The 18600-nt window shown below is 39.5% G+C and overlaps 2 protein-coding genes and 1 long non-coding RNA gene across 3 annotated transcripts in view; 1 reads left to right on the plus strand and 2 right to left on the minus strand.

Annotated features, from left to right (window-relative positions):
* Positions 1-17331, plus strand: part of LOC134202967 (uncharacterized) — a 33782-nt gene extending 16451 nt beyond the window's left edge. Inside the window, exon 4 of the long non-coding RNA XR_009977391.1 lies at positions 16424-17331. This is a non-coding gene — a long non-coding RNA (uncharacterized LOC134202967). The remainder of the gene's footprint in view (positions 1-16423) is intronic.
* The window catches only part of LOC134202966 (uncharacterized), a 280830-nt gene that overhangs the window by 225071 nt on the left and 37159 nt on the right, over positions 1-18600 (minus strand). Inside the window, exon 4 of the mRNA XM_062677968.1 lies at positions 16482-16586. Coding sequence (XP_062533952.1) covers positions 16482-16586 — 105 coding nt within the window. The remainder of the gene's footprint in view (positions 1-16481; positions 16587-18600) is intronic.
* Positions 9883-10281, minus strand: LOC134202969 (uncharacterized). Its single transcript, XM_062677969.1, has one exon. It carries the CDS (start codon positions 10279-10281, stop codon positions 9892-9894), a length of 390 nt encoding a protein of 129 aa, XP_062533953.1. The 3' UTR covers positions 9883-9891.

Here is an 18600-nt window from a genome sequence, read left to right on the forward strand (position 1 = left end):
TAAAATGGGATAGTACGAAATCGTCTTATGACAAGAGAAGACACTGCACTAGAAGCTCTAAACAACCTTTGACTGACGTATTGTAGAGCTCCACAATTGTCAATCTTGGGTGATGTTCCTCCAGTTTTCATAAACGTTTAGGGTTCCCAGGTTCGATTCCACCGCGTGTAGCAGCTAGCATGTTCGTGGCCTTCAGTGAAGTCACTGTCCTTTATCCGGATCTCTGGTGAATATTGTTTTTGCTAATCTTTCTTCCAACATTCGCACTGAGAGACCGCTGGAGTTTGTCATATTTTATATGATTCACAATATTTTCTTCTTTATACACTTGGTACAGCTCGTGATTCATGCGTCTGCACCACACATCTTTTTCTAGTTTCCCATCGAGAATTGTACGTAGCACTTTTCGCTCGAAAACGTCAAAAACTTTCCTGTCCGCCTCTTTTTACATCATTACGAATCAGAGCAAATTTCGTTTCCAATATTCGAGGAAGCATTCGCAGCAGCAATACGTCTTTTACTTCGCAGGAAACGCTATTGTAACATGTCACATGCCATATGTCCAAAGAAAAACAAATTCTTCAACAACTTCCCCATCAAGCACTGCCTCAGCACTAACACCAATAGGTCTACCTTTATCTTTACCCGCAACCATATACTCCGTCTTGGTAGAGTTGATGATTTAGCCTATCTTCACCGGCTCCCTCTTGATTAGGGCAAAAGCTTCCACTACTGCCCTGCGATCCGCAAAGATCAGGAGCATATGTGACCATGTGATGATAGTGTCATTCTTCTGTACACCAGATCTCCTAATCACCCCCTCGAGTGCAATACCTATATACATAAAAATGAATTTCTGTCTGTCTGAAACTTATAGACTCCGAAACTACTGAACCGATCGGCGTGAAAATTTGTATGCAGAGGTTTTTGGGGCCGGGGAAGGTTCTTAAGATGGTTCAAGACCCCTCCCTTCTTTGGAAAGGGGGCACCCATACAAATGAAACAGAAATTTCTGCATAACTCGAGATCTAAGCAGAGAATAAATTAATTTTAGGCGAAACGTCCAAACTTTTTATATTATTTAGTTCACGTTTGTTAAAGTGAACTAAATAAAATTCTTGAGAAATACCCCTCTGGGAAGTACCAGAGCGAGATTTCTTTTCCATCTTAATTACTTGGACTGGTGAAAATTCAAGTAATTCAGAAATTACAATTTTAATCTCATCTGACTTTGAACAATCGCTCAGTTTTGTCGTCGTATGTGAAGAATTTATGGCGCTTGTCAGTTAAATACTGAAGAAGCCGTTTGCGATCGTCAAAGGATCCTGGCAAAACGCGGCAGTCACCCTTCCTGGCAATCTGAAATGAAACCTTGATCCCCTGAAGGTTACTCAAAATCTCATTCCTAAGGCCAGAAAACTCGGCAACTGATACCACAATTGGCGGAATCCTTTGCTTTTTCGCATGAATCAAATCACCTGGGCTAGAGGTAGATTCGATTTGCTCAATTTCATCATTAATCAAATCGAACTGATTGCTCAGTTCGATAGGAGAAGAATTATTCCCAATGTTAGAGTTAGAAGGAACATCTGAAGTCTCCAGCTTCCTTCTATTTTTTCCGCACTTTGGCAAGACGGTCTTGAAACCTTGTTTCTTAGAAGGAAGTGGAGAGTTCAGAGACTCGCCCTTCCTCTTGTTTTTGCCTTTCTCGTACAACAAAGTTTTATTAATAATCATTGCTGAGCGTGGAGATGTGACCTTATTAGGGTTTTTTTAGAACGGTGTTCCTGCAGGATTACCACCGCTTGTCGGAATTTTACTTCCGCAAACGGGTCCAACGTAAAACGAAGGCACGGGTCCTTGCAAAGATCGTAACGGGATCAGTGGGTACAAATAGCGCTCACTGTTGAAATTAAAATAGGTCCAGGTAGTATTAAAAACTTCCTTCAGCAAAGAGAGAAAATAGAACCGCACAGCACGAAAGCACGATGCTGTCTAAACAATCACTAGGTTTTAAACAGGTTTTAAATTTTAATTCAGCTCAGTTAGGCCGATGATACACATATTCATTTTTTTTTTCCAAAAATATTGAGGGGACTAAAAGAAATTTTTTTCAGCAATTTTTTTATATTTTGATTGAATCCTAAAGAGAAAGAGCAAGTCTCTCACTTATCATCTCTGTATATATATATCGTATACGATATGTAGCAATCCGCGAGAAACTTTTTTCGAAAGCTGTCATGATAGAGAACTGATTCGGGATGTTATATCCCATGATAATTTTTTTTAGAAAGCTCCAAATGTGGGGAGCACTGGCTCTGATAATGCATTTCAACTTGTTCTACACAGCTGTGCAGTAACCAACACGAAGGGAGCGAAAAAAAAGCGATAATCACCATTTTTCTGTGGGGGCTGCCTATCCGATTCTGTTTTTTCGCACTTGTGTACAAGTTTGATAAATTTATTATCATGGCTTGTTATGATTCGGAACAGTTTTGGCCTCTCTTTTATCGTTGTTCGTTACTATTGAGAGCGATTTCTGCAAACCCTGATCATATGCATCACTGTTTTTATCTTGGTACAAAATATGTATCATTTGTAGACCACAAATTTGTCACCAAGAGTATTAAAAATGAAAATACGAGCATACATATATCTCTAACGGCATGAATCTATATATATAAAAATGAAATGGTCTGTGTTCGTATCCGCATAACTCGAAAACGGCTGGATGGATTTTCTTCATTCCTTCAGCAGATATGTTCGTTATAGTTTCCGACGGGTTTATATGATATTTCCTCATGCGAAAATTACGAGTAAAGTTCAGTAAATCGTGAAAAACTGAAATGAAGATTCGTATGAAAATTTGGCATGGGAATATTCGCCTACTATGCAGGACAACGTCTGCCGGGTCGACTAGTATTCTATATTTTATCAGATCACGAGTATTGGGGGGACTCTTGCTTACAGATTCCGTCTAAACTTCCCTGTAATATGTGGCCGACCCATTTCCATCCACGTTTTCGAACATCTATTGATATCGGTATTTTGCTCGGCACACGATATCCAGCTGTAAAGCCGTCTAAATTATAAATTTTAGACATCATCTTTGTTATGTTTGCCAATACACAACACATTTCTCGATAGATTAGTACATTCGAATGTCGGTGTGTGGATCAATCCAAATATTTCTGAAACTCGCGAAGATAGCCCCAGCCTTTCTGGCTTTCGCCATCAGATGATATCAGACTTTCAAGAAATTGAAATTCTGCGTTCTTCTGGCTATAGCAAAGTTTAAAGGGCTGTTCCCGTTGACATTCTACCACCTGGTTCTGCTGACGTTGATGGTAAAACCCGCGGCAAAGCATGACCGTATGCTGCCTGTTGAGCAATCCGCATAAAAGTGAGTCGTAGCACTAATATAGCCTTTCGTGATCATTTGCCAAATCAGAGTCGTATTGGTGTTCCACGTACCACAACAATAAACTGCCCAAGCAGCTCAAGGTGTGGTACATGGTCAATCGCACCCACAAAGATCTCATCGATTACGTTGAGAAATAACAGTGAAGATTAAATAAATCCTTGCCTCACATAAGCGATTATTCGTATGGGGTCAGACAAAGCTCCGACCCTATCTGAAAATCCTTTGCATCCCTGGGACCAGGGTTGTTAATCGATAAATTATCATCGTTAATTTAACGCCAACTTCGATAACGATAACGCTTTTACGATAATGCTTCGTTGACGATAAAGTGAGCATTGAATTAACGTTATCGTTATCGAGTATTCGTTGATTTATCGATAATTATCGAGTTAACTGTAACATGTACTATAGTTCAAAGCGCAAATATTTACAAGTTGAATTTGCAATATCTATTCAGGAACGCCTGAATTAAATTGAGATTCAAGGAGGTCATCGAAATGACCAAAACATTATTTCGTTCAATCATTAAAGTTCTTACAGAATCGCAGTTGTACACAGTAGAGAATCTGAGAGGATTTTTAATGTCTACCTATGCTTATGTTTAATCTAGCATGATTAATAAAACTTCTGTTTTGAAGATCCGGAGCACCCAGATATATAAATGTTTTATGACTCACAGTTTAGACTAAACTTTTTAGTCTAACCAAATCATATTGAATAGATGACGAGGCTAGTCCACCAACCTGTCGAGAAAATGTTTTCTCGGTTCTGGTGCTGCCTGGAATACAGCACAACAGATCGCTGCATCAAATAAATTTCTAGTGCATGGATCCCAATATATTTCCCAAGGGTTCCGATTGATTCCAGGTGAATATTCTTGCTTATACGATAAGGATTAGCGAAGGAAAATCATGCTCTCTCATTAAAAGCGTACTTATATTTAAGTGTCACTGTATCAGAGAAGTAAGTCCGCCAGGGTAGTGCGAATTTCCGCGATCTTCTTATTGGAAAAACACTAAACCACCAACGGTGCACCTCACTTCTCATTGTTTCGTAGAGTAGCAGGCATTAAGCAATCATTTCAGAGTGCCCCGCTTCAATCAAAATTAACTCTCATCAACCAGCTGCAAACAATTTGTTCCATTCTCGGCTTCTGTCAAAATTTTACACCAACCTTATTCGCGTAATCTAGTAACCCCATTATCGCAAAATTATCGAGTTAACTTACGTTAAATTATCGAACTCCGATAATAATTCAGTTGATTCATCGTTATCGTAGCAACCGATAACGTTGATCACAATCAACTTTATCGGCGATAACGATAAATTAACGATAACCAACCCTGCCTGGGACCATATAGATTTTCGTGATTCTGACAACAGAAGTCCCTTCCGTAGTTAATGAATAGCAAATAAAGGGACACTTCCAACTTGTTATTCTCCAAAATATTGCATAATATTTGCAACAACATTCGCACAGACAGCATAGGGTCAGCCCTGAACACTTCCGCCGACAGCCGATTGACGATCGTTGTCGGATCTCGCCAATTAGAAGATGTTAGTCAAATGCGATGTCAGAACTGCTGATCCACTTCCAGACGAGCCAAATGCTAGTCCTGCCAACTAGAAACGGCTCTAGCGAAGTAAGTCAAATGCTGCTGGCTGCATACAGGAGAAGCGGGCGCGGGTAATTCGGGTATATAGGGAAAGGTGACAATTCTCCGATGACAGCAGGCAGAATACCGCCCGGATGATCATGTGAGAACTATTACCTCTATTTGGTACAGATTGACCTCGGAAAATCCTTCGATCGTCTGAATCACGAGAAACTGTGAGGCGTCTCTAAAAGCAAAGAAGATCCAGACAAAATCCAGCCCACCACCACAGAGCAATCGAACAACCTCGACCTAGATGATGATACTGCTTCATAAACGCAACAGTGCTTTACCATTCAGAGTAAACTATATGACCCGATCGTACGCTTCCACTCATCAACGTCAACAAGACCAAATCGTTGGATGTGAACAACCAAGATCAACACAGAATATGGAGATCCAATCGGTTGAGGCAATGCAACAAACCTCGAATACTCAACTCTAACATGCAATGAGTGAGCCCTGAGCGTATTAGCAAGTATTCATAATCCGACACACTTAAAATTTTCCACCGATCTCGGCTGTGCAAATCTCGGTTAAAGTTCGTTAGCTGAAATATCGGCTGAATGGACGTATGATTACGGCGGCTTCTTTGAGTGCCGCAGTAAACAAATTGCTTTTCCAGCTGAGATATCAGCAAAAAGTCACGAACCGAGCGCTCGGCTGTGCGGATCTCGGTAAAAGAATCAAAAAATGCCGAGCTGAACTAAGTGTGGATGTCTACGTTTTACAGCTCGGGCCTGGTGGTCTCATAACTGGATCCCGAATGCTGAGCCCCATCGACGATGCAATCGAAATACGATATTAACAGCAACTCCACAGAGTTGGAATGTTTTCACTTCCCATAGGACGAGTTTGTACTATCCAGGCCTTCTTCAGTGTCTCGTACTTGACTCGACTTCGAATCAATTACGACGACACTGATTGATTACTGTTGAGGTCGAAATACGTAGGGGAAGAGGCCCAAAAATGGTCTCTGACAAAAAACAGTTCGTCTTGTCAACCATTGGAAATTGTCGCGACATACCTATCGCTTGTCGTTACCAGCTACATGTTTGTCAGTACATAATTGAACTAAAATGACACACACTTCATGCTTTCTTGTTTTTACACTTTCACTTTCCACTATACAAGAGAAATAGGTAATAATTTCGTATAAGAATATATCGATAATACATAAATCATTGATTTGGTTGTTGTTCAAGAAATAATTATTTGATCTATTTTTGTTTTTGGTCTAATTCATTTTAACTTTTCATATTTTCTCGTGCGCACTACAATCATGAATGAAGTTTTTTTTTCAAATTCAGTGCGAAAACAATTATAAGGCCAACACGATTTATATTAACTGTAGGGTCCTGTTCACCACCTTCCATTCCTTTTATCAATTTGAACTATGATCACCATAGTTTTGATTGCGTGAACAATGTAAGTCAAACGACAAATCAAGATTGCAATCCTTCGTATGAAACGTGTCACGTCGAATTCGTGCAGACTACTGTGAAAAGGTTCATTCACAAATGGTCGGGGTTCTGCCAAAACGCACCAAGCGGCTTATTGACTGACTTGTGATATTTTGATCGTAAAAGTAAAACGGAAATCATTTTATATCATCTCATCCACACATTTCTTGTAGGATATCCTTAGTTACGGGGTAGTGGGAAATCCAAAACGATTTTGAATCAATTAAATCTGCTAAGCGAAAGCTTGGAAAGAAAAATTGGTAATTTTTTGTTGGCGCTTGATGCGATTTAGCAGAACCCCGGCCAAATTATACCTATAACGCCAATATGGATTATTTTCAATGCCTACCCACTCCCTTGCAACGATTTTTGTACGATAGTATGAAGGATTCCCACCTTTACTGCCCTTGTTGAGTAGTTTCGCTAGTCATTTTATAACAAAGGGGAGAAGAAGGAAGACACAAAAAAATACCTAGAATTAGGTACTTTTTTCTAACGGTGATGGCAGTGTCCATTGAGGTCCATAATATGGGGGACATACTTGTGGTATTCGTACCAAAGCGACAAGAAAATAATTTCAAGGCTATCTTCGATGAAGACAATAATTGGTATGGCATTCATTTCAAGAATGTTGTACTTCAATACCATGACATGTGATGGCATCAGTGGCGTAGCCACGGGGATGGTTTTGGGCATAACCCCCCCCCCCCCAGAGAAAAATTTTTTTTTCGGAAAACCCCCCCAGACCAATTTTCTGGCTACGCCACTGGATGGCATGATACCACATGTGTTGAGGTTTCCCTCATATAATACAGATTCAAAGCAATCATAGCAATCTTAATATTCGTACCGCCATGACATAGGTACCAGCAACTGAGCAGTGAAAGAACAAAATCCAATTGGTGAAGACGGTGAAGATACTTACTGAAATCTGGTAACTTGAGCATTGAAAGGCAATGAAGAGTACTCTCAACACCAGTGCATTCCCAATTTTTATAATTTTATTCGTTTTATTGAAGTACAAAATCTTGAACATAATATGTATTGTTTTAGGTACTTCAAGAACCTTCCACCGTATCACTGACTGCCGTAATCTGGAAAAGTGACGTATGCGCCATTTTACAACATACTTGTTTCCCATTTTTCTGTTCAAAAGTACGATGAGTACTACTCGTTAACACCATTTTTCGAAAATGGCGTATACGTCACTTTTCCAGATTACGGCAGCTGAGAAACTGATACCGCTTCAAGAAAAACGACAAAGGACAAAACCCAAATGTTTGACTGCTTTGGCCAAGCTCAGCTAATGGGACGCAATGGCTCTTAGTGGATCATCAGGTTCCTAGTTCGGGACTTATATCGGGACCAATTCGAATTTTGTCTCAAGACGTGATAGCACTATCATATATAATTCCACCACTTGTTTGTATTTGTAAAACTACGAACAAGTGAGGTGGAATTAAGTAAAATAGTAGTAACTCGTCTTATGACAAGTGAAACTCCACTGAAAAACTAATTTTCTAATTCGAATCTTGTTTCTCTCAGAATGTTTATGTTAGTTTTCTAATATCCTTCCCTCACGCTTGAAGTATATGGCAAACGGAAGATCACGGTTTTGGAAATCTGTGCAGCGATGGAAGGTGGCGACCTAGCACTCTAGCAGATGGCGATTATGATTCGCCGCTTTTTATGTGATTTTGGGCTAACGGTCGGCTATGGTGATATTTGAAGGATCTCCGTTAGCGGTTTATTCGCCCATAAAATTCACACGTCGTTACCAGATGTATTTAATTGGTGCCCTAGACGAAAAGACAAAGATGACCCGTAGCCGATCTACTCTTTATGTCGCAGGCGATAGCGAGATACTGATGAGATTCCACGACCTGCTTAAAGTTGCTCATAGGGTGACCGCACAAAATAAGAAAAATGGAATGAAATAATGGCACTTTGCCGAAATAGCAACAAGTGAACTTTCCTGAGTATAGTTACGGTGTCACGCTAATACTTCTAGCTCTAATTTACCAAAAATTCTTAAGTAGTATTCGGCGCGAATCGTATGCGAAGCGTCCTGGTCAGAAAGGCGTGATTCACACGACTCTATATTCAGACGCTCCTACCATTAACGTTATTTTCAGTAATAAGGTATTACGTTTTTGAAATTCTTCCAGATTCTTGCAAGCATGCTCAACATTTGAGGTTTTGAGTCAAATTCACATCTTAGATTTTCTTCTCACCACAAGTTTAAGTATTTGCGTTCAGAGGTAAACCATCCAAGGGCTGAGAATTTCTCTAATAAACATTGAAAAGTCCATTTACAATGTAGCGCCATTCTCAGTGGTCTAACTGTACTTCGTGCTACTGGCATAGCTCCTTCTGCCGTAGAGTACAGCCACAAATGATGATTTGGTTAGCGTTGAACAGCTCAATGGGTTTGTAGGTAGATTATGTAGAAACTTTCAACCTGAATAGGCTTATCTCTGACATATAACAAATTATTAATCCTTGAACGACTTCCACTCGAAAGGATGTGTGGAAATTGGAATAGGATTTTATATTAACTTGTATCATAGAGAAAAATCGTAGTTTATGTTTTTTGTATTATTGTTATTCTTATTGTATCGAATCAAAAACAAATAACAGATTGTATTGGTTGGAAATGGAAAGCACGCCTAAGTATGATCCGGTAATGCAACGACTTTTTGAAAAATCTCTTTGTTTAATTTGACGAGGAGTATTTCCTCAAGAGTTTTTCCAGCAAGTCCAGTTCGTAGGTCAGATAACACCAACGCGAGGGCACTAAACGCAAGAACAACCATAGCTACGACATATAGTTCTGGATGTGTGCGCTTCCTAGCCAACCAGTGATTCCACACGTCATAATGGTGTGGCTGTCGTGGTTCCACTTCAAGCGCAGTTGAATGTGAAACGATGGTGTACCAGAAATGTTGGCAGAACATCCCCCGAACATTCTCGTTATGTTATCCTCTAATTCATCGCTAACGTTTTTGTCAACGCAATCTGGGGCTGGTGTTGGTTGAACATTGGTTGATGATAACGGTGTTGAAGAAACACATACAGTGTTAAGGATACGATTATACGTATTTATGATAAAGTTCTAGAATAATAAAAACAATCACAGTGTATTGGAAAAACTACGGTAATAAGCACATCCTAATTTTTAAAAATCAAAATAATAATAACCATCACAGCTTCTCTTTCATCTACAGATGCATCATCATCTCGTACCGTCCTCCGCATCGCATAATGCACCACAACAGTGCTTTCGAAGCATTTTTATGTTCAAAATACAAAGTATATTTTGTTTTACGGGTTTCCTTGACAACTTTTGTTATTCTGGCAATGTTTGCATCATTCTTTTCACGTCTCCTACTGCTAATTGCAGCGTGTGAACTGCGCACCTTACCATACTCAATTGGTTACGGAACTCCATTATCAAATTTTCCAGCAGGGCCATATCCGTTTCGTTGTTTGCGCCTAGGAATCCTAGGTTTGCGCTTTCATCATCGTCGTCATCCAAACTAATCTTCGACGCTTCTCCACCATCTATGAGCTGTTTTGAGAGGCACATTTTCAGCTCTTCAATAGCCGCTATCATATTCGCTCCATTATCCGTGGTAACTGAAAAAATCTGGTGGATTGTGACGCCGTAGGTGTCCAGGACTTCCAGGATCTTGTCCTTCAAGAATTTTGCCGTCTGACTTTGCTTCACTTCCATCATCGCTGTAAAACATAAGTCGTACATTATGAAATTTATCAGAAGTTAATTAGAATAAAATATAAATTAAAAATTTACCAAGAGTTCGAATAACAACTGCGCCGTGTAGTTCGTACTGGACATTGATTCCTAAAATATAGCGATGGTGCCGAGACGCCGAATCCAGCTTAACTGATATTAACTTTCCCCCTCTTTGATAAGGACTTGCTTGATCCGGTTTGCAGTTGCCTCCAGATGTAATTTTATATTTTTCCGGTTTATTTTCACATTCAAAGCTTCGGAAATTGGGTCTATTATCAGCTTTAACCCTTCCCACTCGAAGCATGTGAGTGGCAGGTGATGAATTGTGACAAGTTTCATGCAACCTTCCATGAAGGTTGGCTTATTAATAGCCACAGGTAGTTTCGGGATAGCCTTTGGTTTTTTGGCTGGAGTTTCAGCCTTACATAAATTGTTTATGATCGCCAATTCCAAGTGCTGATTCCGGAAGTGTCGAGCGAAATTCCCAGAGTCAAATTTTGCCTGGTAATATTGGGAATATTGCTAGTGGGATCAATAGCACAAAATATCACGTCACTTTCCACACGGGTCAGAGTTTTGATGACTTCCACTGCCGTGACCCGTTTTTTCGAATTTTCAGCCATTTTTCACAATATGAACTTTTTCCGGCACGAAAAACTACCGCGTAGACAGATCGAACACCACAATACATTTAAAACATGTAGCATGAAGTGTTGCCAAATTGTTAGGAATGTTCAAGGCACTTAGGAACTAGATTAATGTCACATTTATAAAATGTGGCCAAATCATCTTCTTCTTTTTATATACATAGGTAAAAATGAATTTCTGTCTGTTTGACTCTGATAGCCTATTCAGATTACGCTATTTATTATCAAAAATATCACGATAAAAGGTAATTTGATGCCAAACTCCCTACATTCAATTGTCTTGCTCAACTTTAACACGAAATTTGTTAAAATAAATGGCGTAATTTGAATAGGCTATTATAGCCTATTTAGATTACGTCATTGATCTTAATAAATGTCGTGTCAAAGTAGAGAAAGAAAATTGAGTGTATGGGTATTGGTATCAAGTTACTCTTTATTACGATATTTGGCACTGGCACCCGTATTAGCAATTAAGTATTTGCGTTGTGTTTTTTTTCGGTATGATCTGGTATAGTATGACATCCTGCTTGATACTCATCCACTAGTGCAGAAAGGAGATGACCAACACGTTGCGACATAATCCATTCAGGCTAGTTTTGGGTGCAATGTTTTGTTGTGCTCAAAACCAAGAGCGTGAGCTGTCGCACTTTGTCGCAGATGTATGCTGGTAGTGACAAATAACAGAAGTAGATAGCCGCGATTGGAAGAAGTTGTCATCGGGTCTTTGCAATCTTGTCGTGCGACGGGAAACTATTACTTGACAAGATTTCCATGACCGACCATATTTTTGAGCATCTTGTCGAGTGTCATTGACAAACGCGACAATTCCCAGGCCTGTCCCTAATAGCTGCCAGCAAGAAGGCGTTTTGCCTCATGATTTTACCGGCAGCGAAATATCACCACTTTTTCGAAATGTGAATATTATGAATATGATTGAGTTTTTCTACAATTTTTAGATGGCATCAGTCAGCTATATTGTTTAACTATTGCATGAGGTAAAAATACCCATGGAAATCGTTACAGCTAAGACATTAAAGCAGTATTTGCTTAGCTAGGGCATATTGCCCCTCCTTCCCATATCTGTTAAAGGTACAATAAAGTGGTGGAATTAAATGGATGGTTCAAACTCTTCTTATGACTAATAAATTAAAACCAACAGTGCATAACAGTAAAGCACATGTGACGATTTTACAAATCAAGCATCCGAAAAATACTCAATTTGCAAAAAAGAGCCAACCGCGGTAGAGGTTGGTACTCGGACTCTGATGGCTTTTCCGCAACCGTGACCTTTAAGTGGTCTTGTTGTGTACGGATTATCACGCTTATTTAGAAAGTAGAAGATTGAGGGTTCGAGTCCCTCCAAGACACGTGGATTTTGTTTCGCAAATTTCATATCAATTTGTCCATTTCGAAACATATGCACAGCCAAGATAATTTAAAACGATTTTCGTACGGCCGAGTTGGCGAATAATGTGCAATTAATTATTAAAATTAAAAGTTTTGTGTTCGACTTTGGTCAAAATTTGGTAATTAAGGAAAAAAAAATTTCGCCTGGTTTTGAACATATAGCATAATAAGGGTCTGCAGGAATCGCTCTCAATAGATATCGAAAACGATAAAAGAAAGGCAAAAACTATTCCGAATCATAACAAGCCATGATAACAAATTCATCCAACTTGTATACAAGTGCAAAGCAATATAATCGAATACGCAGTCACCACAGAGAAGTGATGATTCTCGCTTTGTTCTCACTCATTTAGTGTTGGGGATCGCACAGCTGTGTAGAACAAGTTGAAATTGTGCACGTGCAATGATGGGAAACGGTTTTTCACAAAAGTTATTATTTTCATAGTAATTTTCATACAAGCTTCAAACTGCTTGTGCTCAGTCAAATTACATCCAAATTAGCTAAAAATTTAGGACGATTATTAAAATGGCAAATGCCATCGTTTAAGCATAGGGGAGCAAAAAAGTCAAAATTTGAATCACTTTAATGTATACATATAGAGATAATAATTGAGATACTTTTTCTTTCTTTTTTGGATTCAATCCCTGAGCATAATACAATCACCTGGACATTTATTTCAAACATTACCACCAAAATCTCAGATTTTCATGCGGGATGAAAATTAATTTATACTTTAGTAGATACCCGAGCAATATCTGAACACATAATGAGAACATATAGAAAACATTTTGACATCAAATTGATATCATAATTTGTTTTCAAATATGAATAATCATGATTGATTACATATTTTGTTTTCATTTTGCTGTAAATTTCTGATATGATATGACATCAAACTGGGTACACATTTTGTTACAGAAAACCAATATCAATATTAGTTTTAGATTTGCTCTCATCGATAGCAAGAATAGTTTTAGAATTGCTGTCACAGTAAGATTTTTCTGCTATTCGTTTTGTTATTTTAACTGTGAAAAAGACCAAAAAGATATCAAATTAAGTAATCATAATCGACAATTTCACAACATCAAAAAAAAAAAAATCGATTTGCTCTCAAGCTTTGCTCGGGTATCGCATGTTCCTCTTACAACAAAATTAGCTGTAGCACGTCGGCCGTATATCGAACTTTGTTTTTAAAATCCATTGTTGATATTTTACATCCATCTTTACAACAATAACATTTTGAAAATAATAAAAAACAAAAAAGCGGTAGATTTCCCGGGCTGTCGGTCACAGTGCATCGTCGTCGTGGCTGTTTTCGCGCCTCCTAGGACCGACGGTGGATCGCATCGGTGCAGCGGCTTAAGCACCAGTTTGATGATGATTTCGGAAAATTCGTATACAGAATGGTCCGCATTCTGAGCACGTTCCACCAGTCCGGTTTGCCGTCCCATCGGTGAGACGGTGTGGATTCGCACCAATTCTCTCAATCATTCATTTATTCATTCATATCCGGGCGAATATGCTGAGCTTTCTCATTTGTTGTACCGCAGCCGGTAATTCTTCTGCCACCCACTCCATTCCACTACTGCCGCATTTATAAGCGAAATCGGATTGGCGTGGAGGAAAATTGCACCTATATGTGTGCTTTTTTGTATTGTCCATTCCGGTGGTTGTCCGACCGAGCTCGTCGACGGCTCGGACGTTCCTATCTCTGGGGCGTTTCCTCGCTCTGCATGCATTCATGATGATGCAGTAAAAGATAATCTTGTTGCAGTATGATTTGCAATCCCGTGCACCAATTGGGAAATACTGTCTACCTACTCGACTCGCCGGTTGGTTCAGTGGTTTTTCAGCTGAATGTGGGGAACTGCAGAGGATTTCCGAATGTTGCATATAGTAATATAATTTTCGTCTGGGGTTCACAGAACCATGCGGTTAGTATCAGATTTCCCATTCTGAATATGTTAAGATAAATGCTTTCTACTGAAAGACAGTCATCAGTGTTTTGAGCTTGCCTCGACTTCTCGAGTGAAAGGAAATGCACTAAAGATGATCATATTAAGAAATAAGAAGTCAATGGAATTTGTCTCAAATGGAATCAGAACGGACAAAAACTGTATTTCGATTTAAAGTACATACATACGTCCGTCTTCAGTGTCGTCAAAGCCAAAATATGATTGACTTTACATAAAACTCGAAATACGAAATTTCAATTTTCAATTAAATCTGTCACTATAATTCATTGAAAGTCTTCAAATGACACTTAAGTAATTCAATAGACAAATAAGTAACTATGAAACAAATCAAATTCATGGTTGAACGTGATAGCAGAAGAAAAAAGAGGAGGGAACAAAACAATACGGATGAAAAAGGACAGATATTTCCGAGAACCCTTTTAGGTGATGAAGATCATAATTTTATGAACAACGTGTAGTCAAGTGTGTCATCACTTTTCCATTTTCTCGAAAATTTCGCACCCGGAGCAAAAGAAGCTCAACATCCGACCGGCATTCCAAGTAGACAAACATCATTTCGCTTCCTCTATTTCAATTTCTCATCTCAACGGGATCAGAAATAAATTGACATCTGTCTGCCATTCGACGCAGCTGTTCGACTACCTTGTTTTGTGTTTTTTTCGTCCATCCCATTTTTGTCACCAAACCCAATTTCACTTCTCAGCGAACGAGCACCCCATTTAAGAATCAGCTCCATCATCAGTTCGAAATACCAACACCGTCACTTGCACATTTAGACGAGGGAAGCTTGTCCAGGATCAGGGAAAATAAAGAACCAACGCGCCATCTCTCTCATCCATCTCGGGTACTCTCACCATTCAGGAACCGCTTTCAATCGCATTTCGGATGGGTTCATATTACAAAAACGATCAAGAGATATTCGGGTACGAATCAGATTTTTTTAAAAGTACGATGGATAAGTATGATACATGGGTGCTGCAAAAACCAGAATAAGAATCTTTTACTATTGGAAGATCAACATGACAGCACGGAATAAGACTCCACACGGTACGTTGATGATGCTCATCATCTGTTAAGCAGTGATATGATGATAAAACCTTGGACGGGATAGTCAGCTGGTTGGAGCTTATCAAACCGGCTGATGGCGAAACAACGAGGCTCACGCCATAGCTCAACCATAGGACATCAGCGCAGTTGTTGTGCATTGAATTGCGGAGGTCCTTTTCCCAGTCACATCATCGCATCGCCGCTGACGTAAATGTCGCTATAGCGGCACAATATTGTCACCGTCGTCTTCTCGCCCGTGCGACAAAGATAATGAAAACGTATATTTCCACTAGATTACTGCCGGGGATACTACATTGTTCGCACAGGATTGGATTTAGCATGCAAGTCCCTTCCTTTTCGACTACCCATATTCTCAATAGCAGTAGTGGAATAATTCCATGAAAAATACGTACTTGTCATTATTACTCTCATTACTAAAAAGTTAAATTTATGAAAGAGGACAATTTAACTTAAATCAATTTATTTTGATGAATAATGCAATATTCCTAAACTAAAGGCTCAGGCCCATGCGTCTACAAACGTGCTAATCACATCCATTTTAATTCGACGTATTGTATTATAATCCGGAATACATTAACCGAATATCCAAATTAAGGAGAAATTTCTTCACATCCGGTCCTAAATCTGGAAATCCAGCCCTGTTACGCACCATCACCGCCACTGTCTACATGATGATGATGATGTTAGCAGAGGCGGTGATAATGCCAGATCTCTTATTTCCGACTTACCATCAATCCACGAGGAAGGGAAACCCAAGAGCTCACCGGAGTGATGCTGCAGTTTCTGATGGATTTGTTTGCAAGCTCATGGATGTCCCACCTGTTCTGTGTTGCCCTCCACAAGGAGGGTTAATCCCTGAGGGAATTTAGCGAAACTATGGAATTACAGATACTTCCACTATTATCCGCCGACGACATTCATCTCGACCCGGCGCAGGTCTACAATCACCTAATTCATCACCCAGCAGATAATATGGGCCATGTTTATTCAGATAGCTAACTATTTATTCATTCGTTTCCTTCCAGGGAAGGTGCACAGAAGCAGCACACAGCACAGCAAGAAGGGACCGGTGCGTAAGCTTACCTTGACAGATGCTGTCACCGTTGCCGTTTCGCTAAAGTAGAGCTGATGGCCGGACGCCTTGCCGCACCAGGAGCCACCGGTAAACGGGCGACCCAGTTCGCTGAGCTGGAAGCAAAAGCAAATGAGATATAGGTTGAAGTTTAATGGTGTCAGTGAAGGAAATTATGTTTGATGCTGGATTATAAATATAAGGAGAAAGTTGGCGCTTAGGATCCAATATACTTATAACAAGGCAAGCTGAAATGTTTCGATTCGCATAATTCATACGCATATGCAACATATTTCGGAATACATTTTCAAAATCATCTGAAAGTCATAAATTTATAAATTCTTAAGAAGAAGATGTACAATTACACTACAGCGATGTTTAAGGGCATAATCAACACTGATGGATAAGCATGAGGGTGTCTACAACACGTGAATACGAATATTTTCAAAGATGAATTAAAAAAACCCTGATTAATCCACCGAGCGGTAATGGTGCCTTTCTCGTGCAAATGAAAAACTGTATTTTGTCCAGAACTCCCAAGGCCATGGTCCAATCTGGCCAATTTTCGATAGGAAATAATGGAACAGAATTCTGCGTCAAATGCAACTTGTTGCAAGCAAATCGGTTAAAGATAAGTGCCTGGAAAATGAGTGACAAATTTTTAATAATTTTTTTTTTGTAAAAAAATGTTTTTTGGCCATAATTTCCGAGCCCATTGTCCGATCTGGCCAATTTTGAAAAGGAAACAATGGGACAAGATTCTGCGTCATCGGTTAAAGATTAGTTAGTTGTAGTTAAAGTTGCAGCAAAAGTTCCCCTGAAAAACTTTGTCGAAGACATCAAGTTCGTAGTTCCGTTACTTTTGGAGATTTTTTACGTTTTATGCTGACAACCCCTTCATATTTTTTTTTCATTATATCTTTTTCATTTTCTTTTCTACATTTTTTGCGTGTTATAGAAAGTTTTAGATAATATGAAATTACGCATTTTAGTGGCTATTGTGACTTAAAAACTTAAAAAAAAAAAATAGAACAGTTTTATTGGATTTTTTAGTCGTATTTGATTTAATTGACAATGGGCATATCAAAGTACAAGTAATGAACTTTAAATTTTTGCCTAAACTGTAGAATTGTAAGCGAATGTAAGAAGTGTTACATCAAAACCATTTCCTACTATGCAAGGTAGAAATCAATCATTCATCGCAAGGATTTGATGAACCAATGCACCAAGCGTCTACATATGCTTGTATGTTTGTGGACATAAAATGAAATAAATTAATAAAAGTAATGAAGTTACGAACTTGGTGTATTCAAAAAAGTTTTTCAGGCGAACTTTTGCCACAACTCTCGCGAAGACGTATACCTTCCATGTTGTAAAGTGGGAAAAATAATAATTCATCTCCCTTTTAGAGGGATTGATCATAAGGTTGAATAGCTCCAAAGAAGCGCGTCGTCCAACTGATAAAATGTCTCGAAGACACCATCACGCTAAATCACATAATAAAGGTACTATTAAATTTATTTAATAGCGTTGCGTTTACGCTATTAAATAAACTATTAAATAAACGTGGACAGCAGGGACTATGTCCAAGGGCTTGACGATCCCTCCTCAGGCCATCTGCGAGTTGTGGCGCCTGCCTAGGATGTGGTGGGGTTTGACAGTGGGCCCTATTAAACCTCTATAAAAAGCTGCATGTATCCGCAAGTAGGCTCCGCCAAAGCGACCGTGTGCCGTTCAAAGCGCACAAGCCCAAGTCCTGGTGTTAGGTGGGACGCTAAACATAAACAGCCCTTACACGACGGCCCTCCGACGAGACAGGAGGTTTGCGCAGGCCCAATAAGCCGCCTTTAAAAACAACTATTACGAACGACATAGAAGATAATACGACTCGATACAATCGGCAACGACCTAGGCGACAAATAAAGGATCACGATTGGAAACTTGGAACATGGAACTGCAAGTCGCTAGGCTTTGCAGGTTGCGACAGGATGGAATTACATCCCCGCAACTTCGATGTCGTAGCGCTGCAGGAAATCTGCTGGACAGGACAGAAAGTGTGGAAAAGCGGGCATCGAGCGGCTACCTTCTACCAAAGCTGTGGCACCACCAACGAGTTGGGAACTGGCTTCA

This window comes from Armigeres subalbatus, unplaced genomic scaffold (assembly GCF_024139115.2).
Source record: "Armigeres subalbatus isolate Guangzhou_Male unplaced genomic scaffold, GZ_Asu_2 Contig1544, whole genome shotgun sequence".
NCBI lineage: Eukaryota > Metazoa > Arthropoda > Insecta > Diptera > Culicidae > Armigeres > Armigeres subalbatus.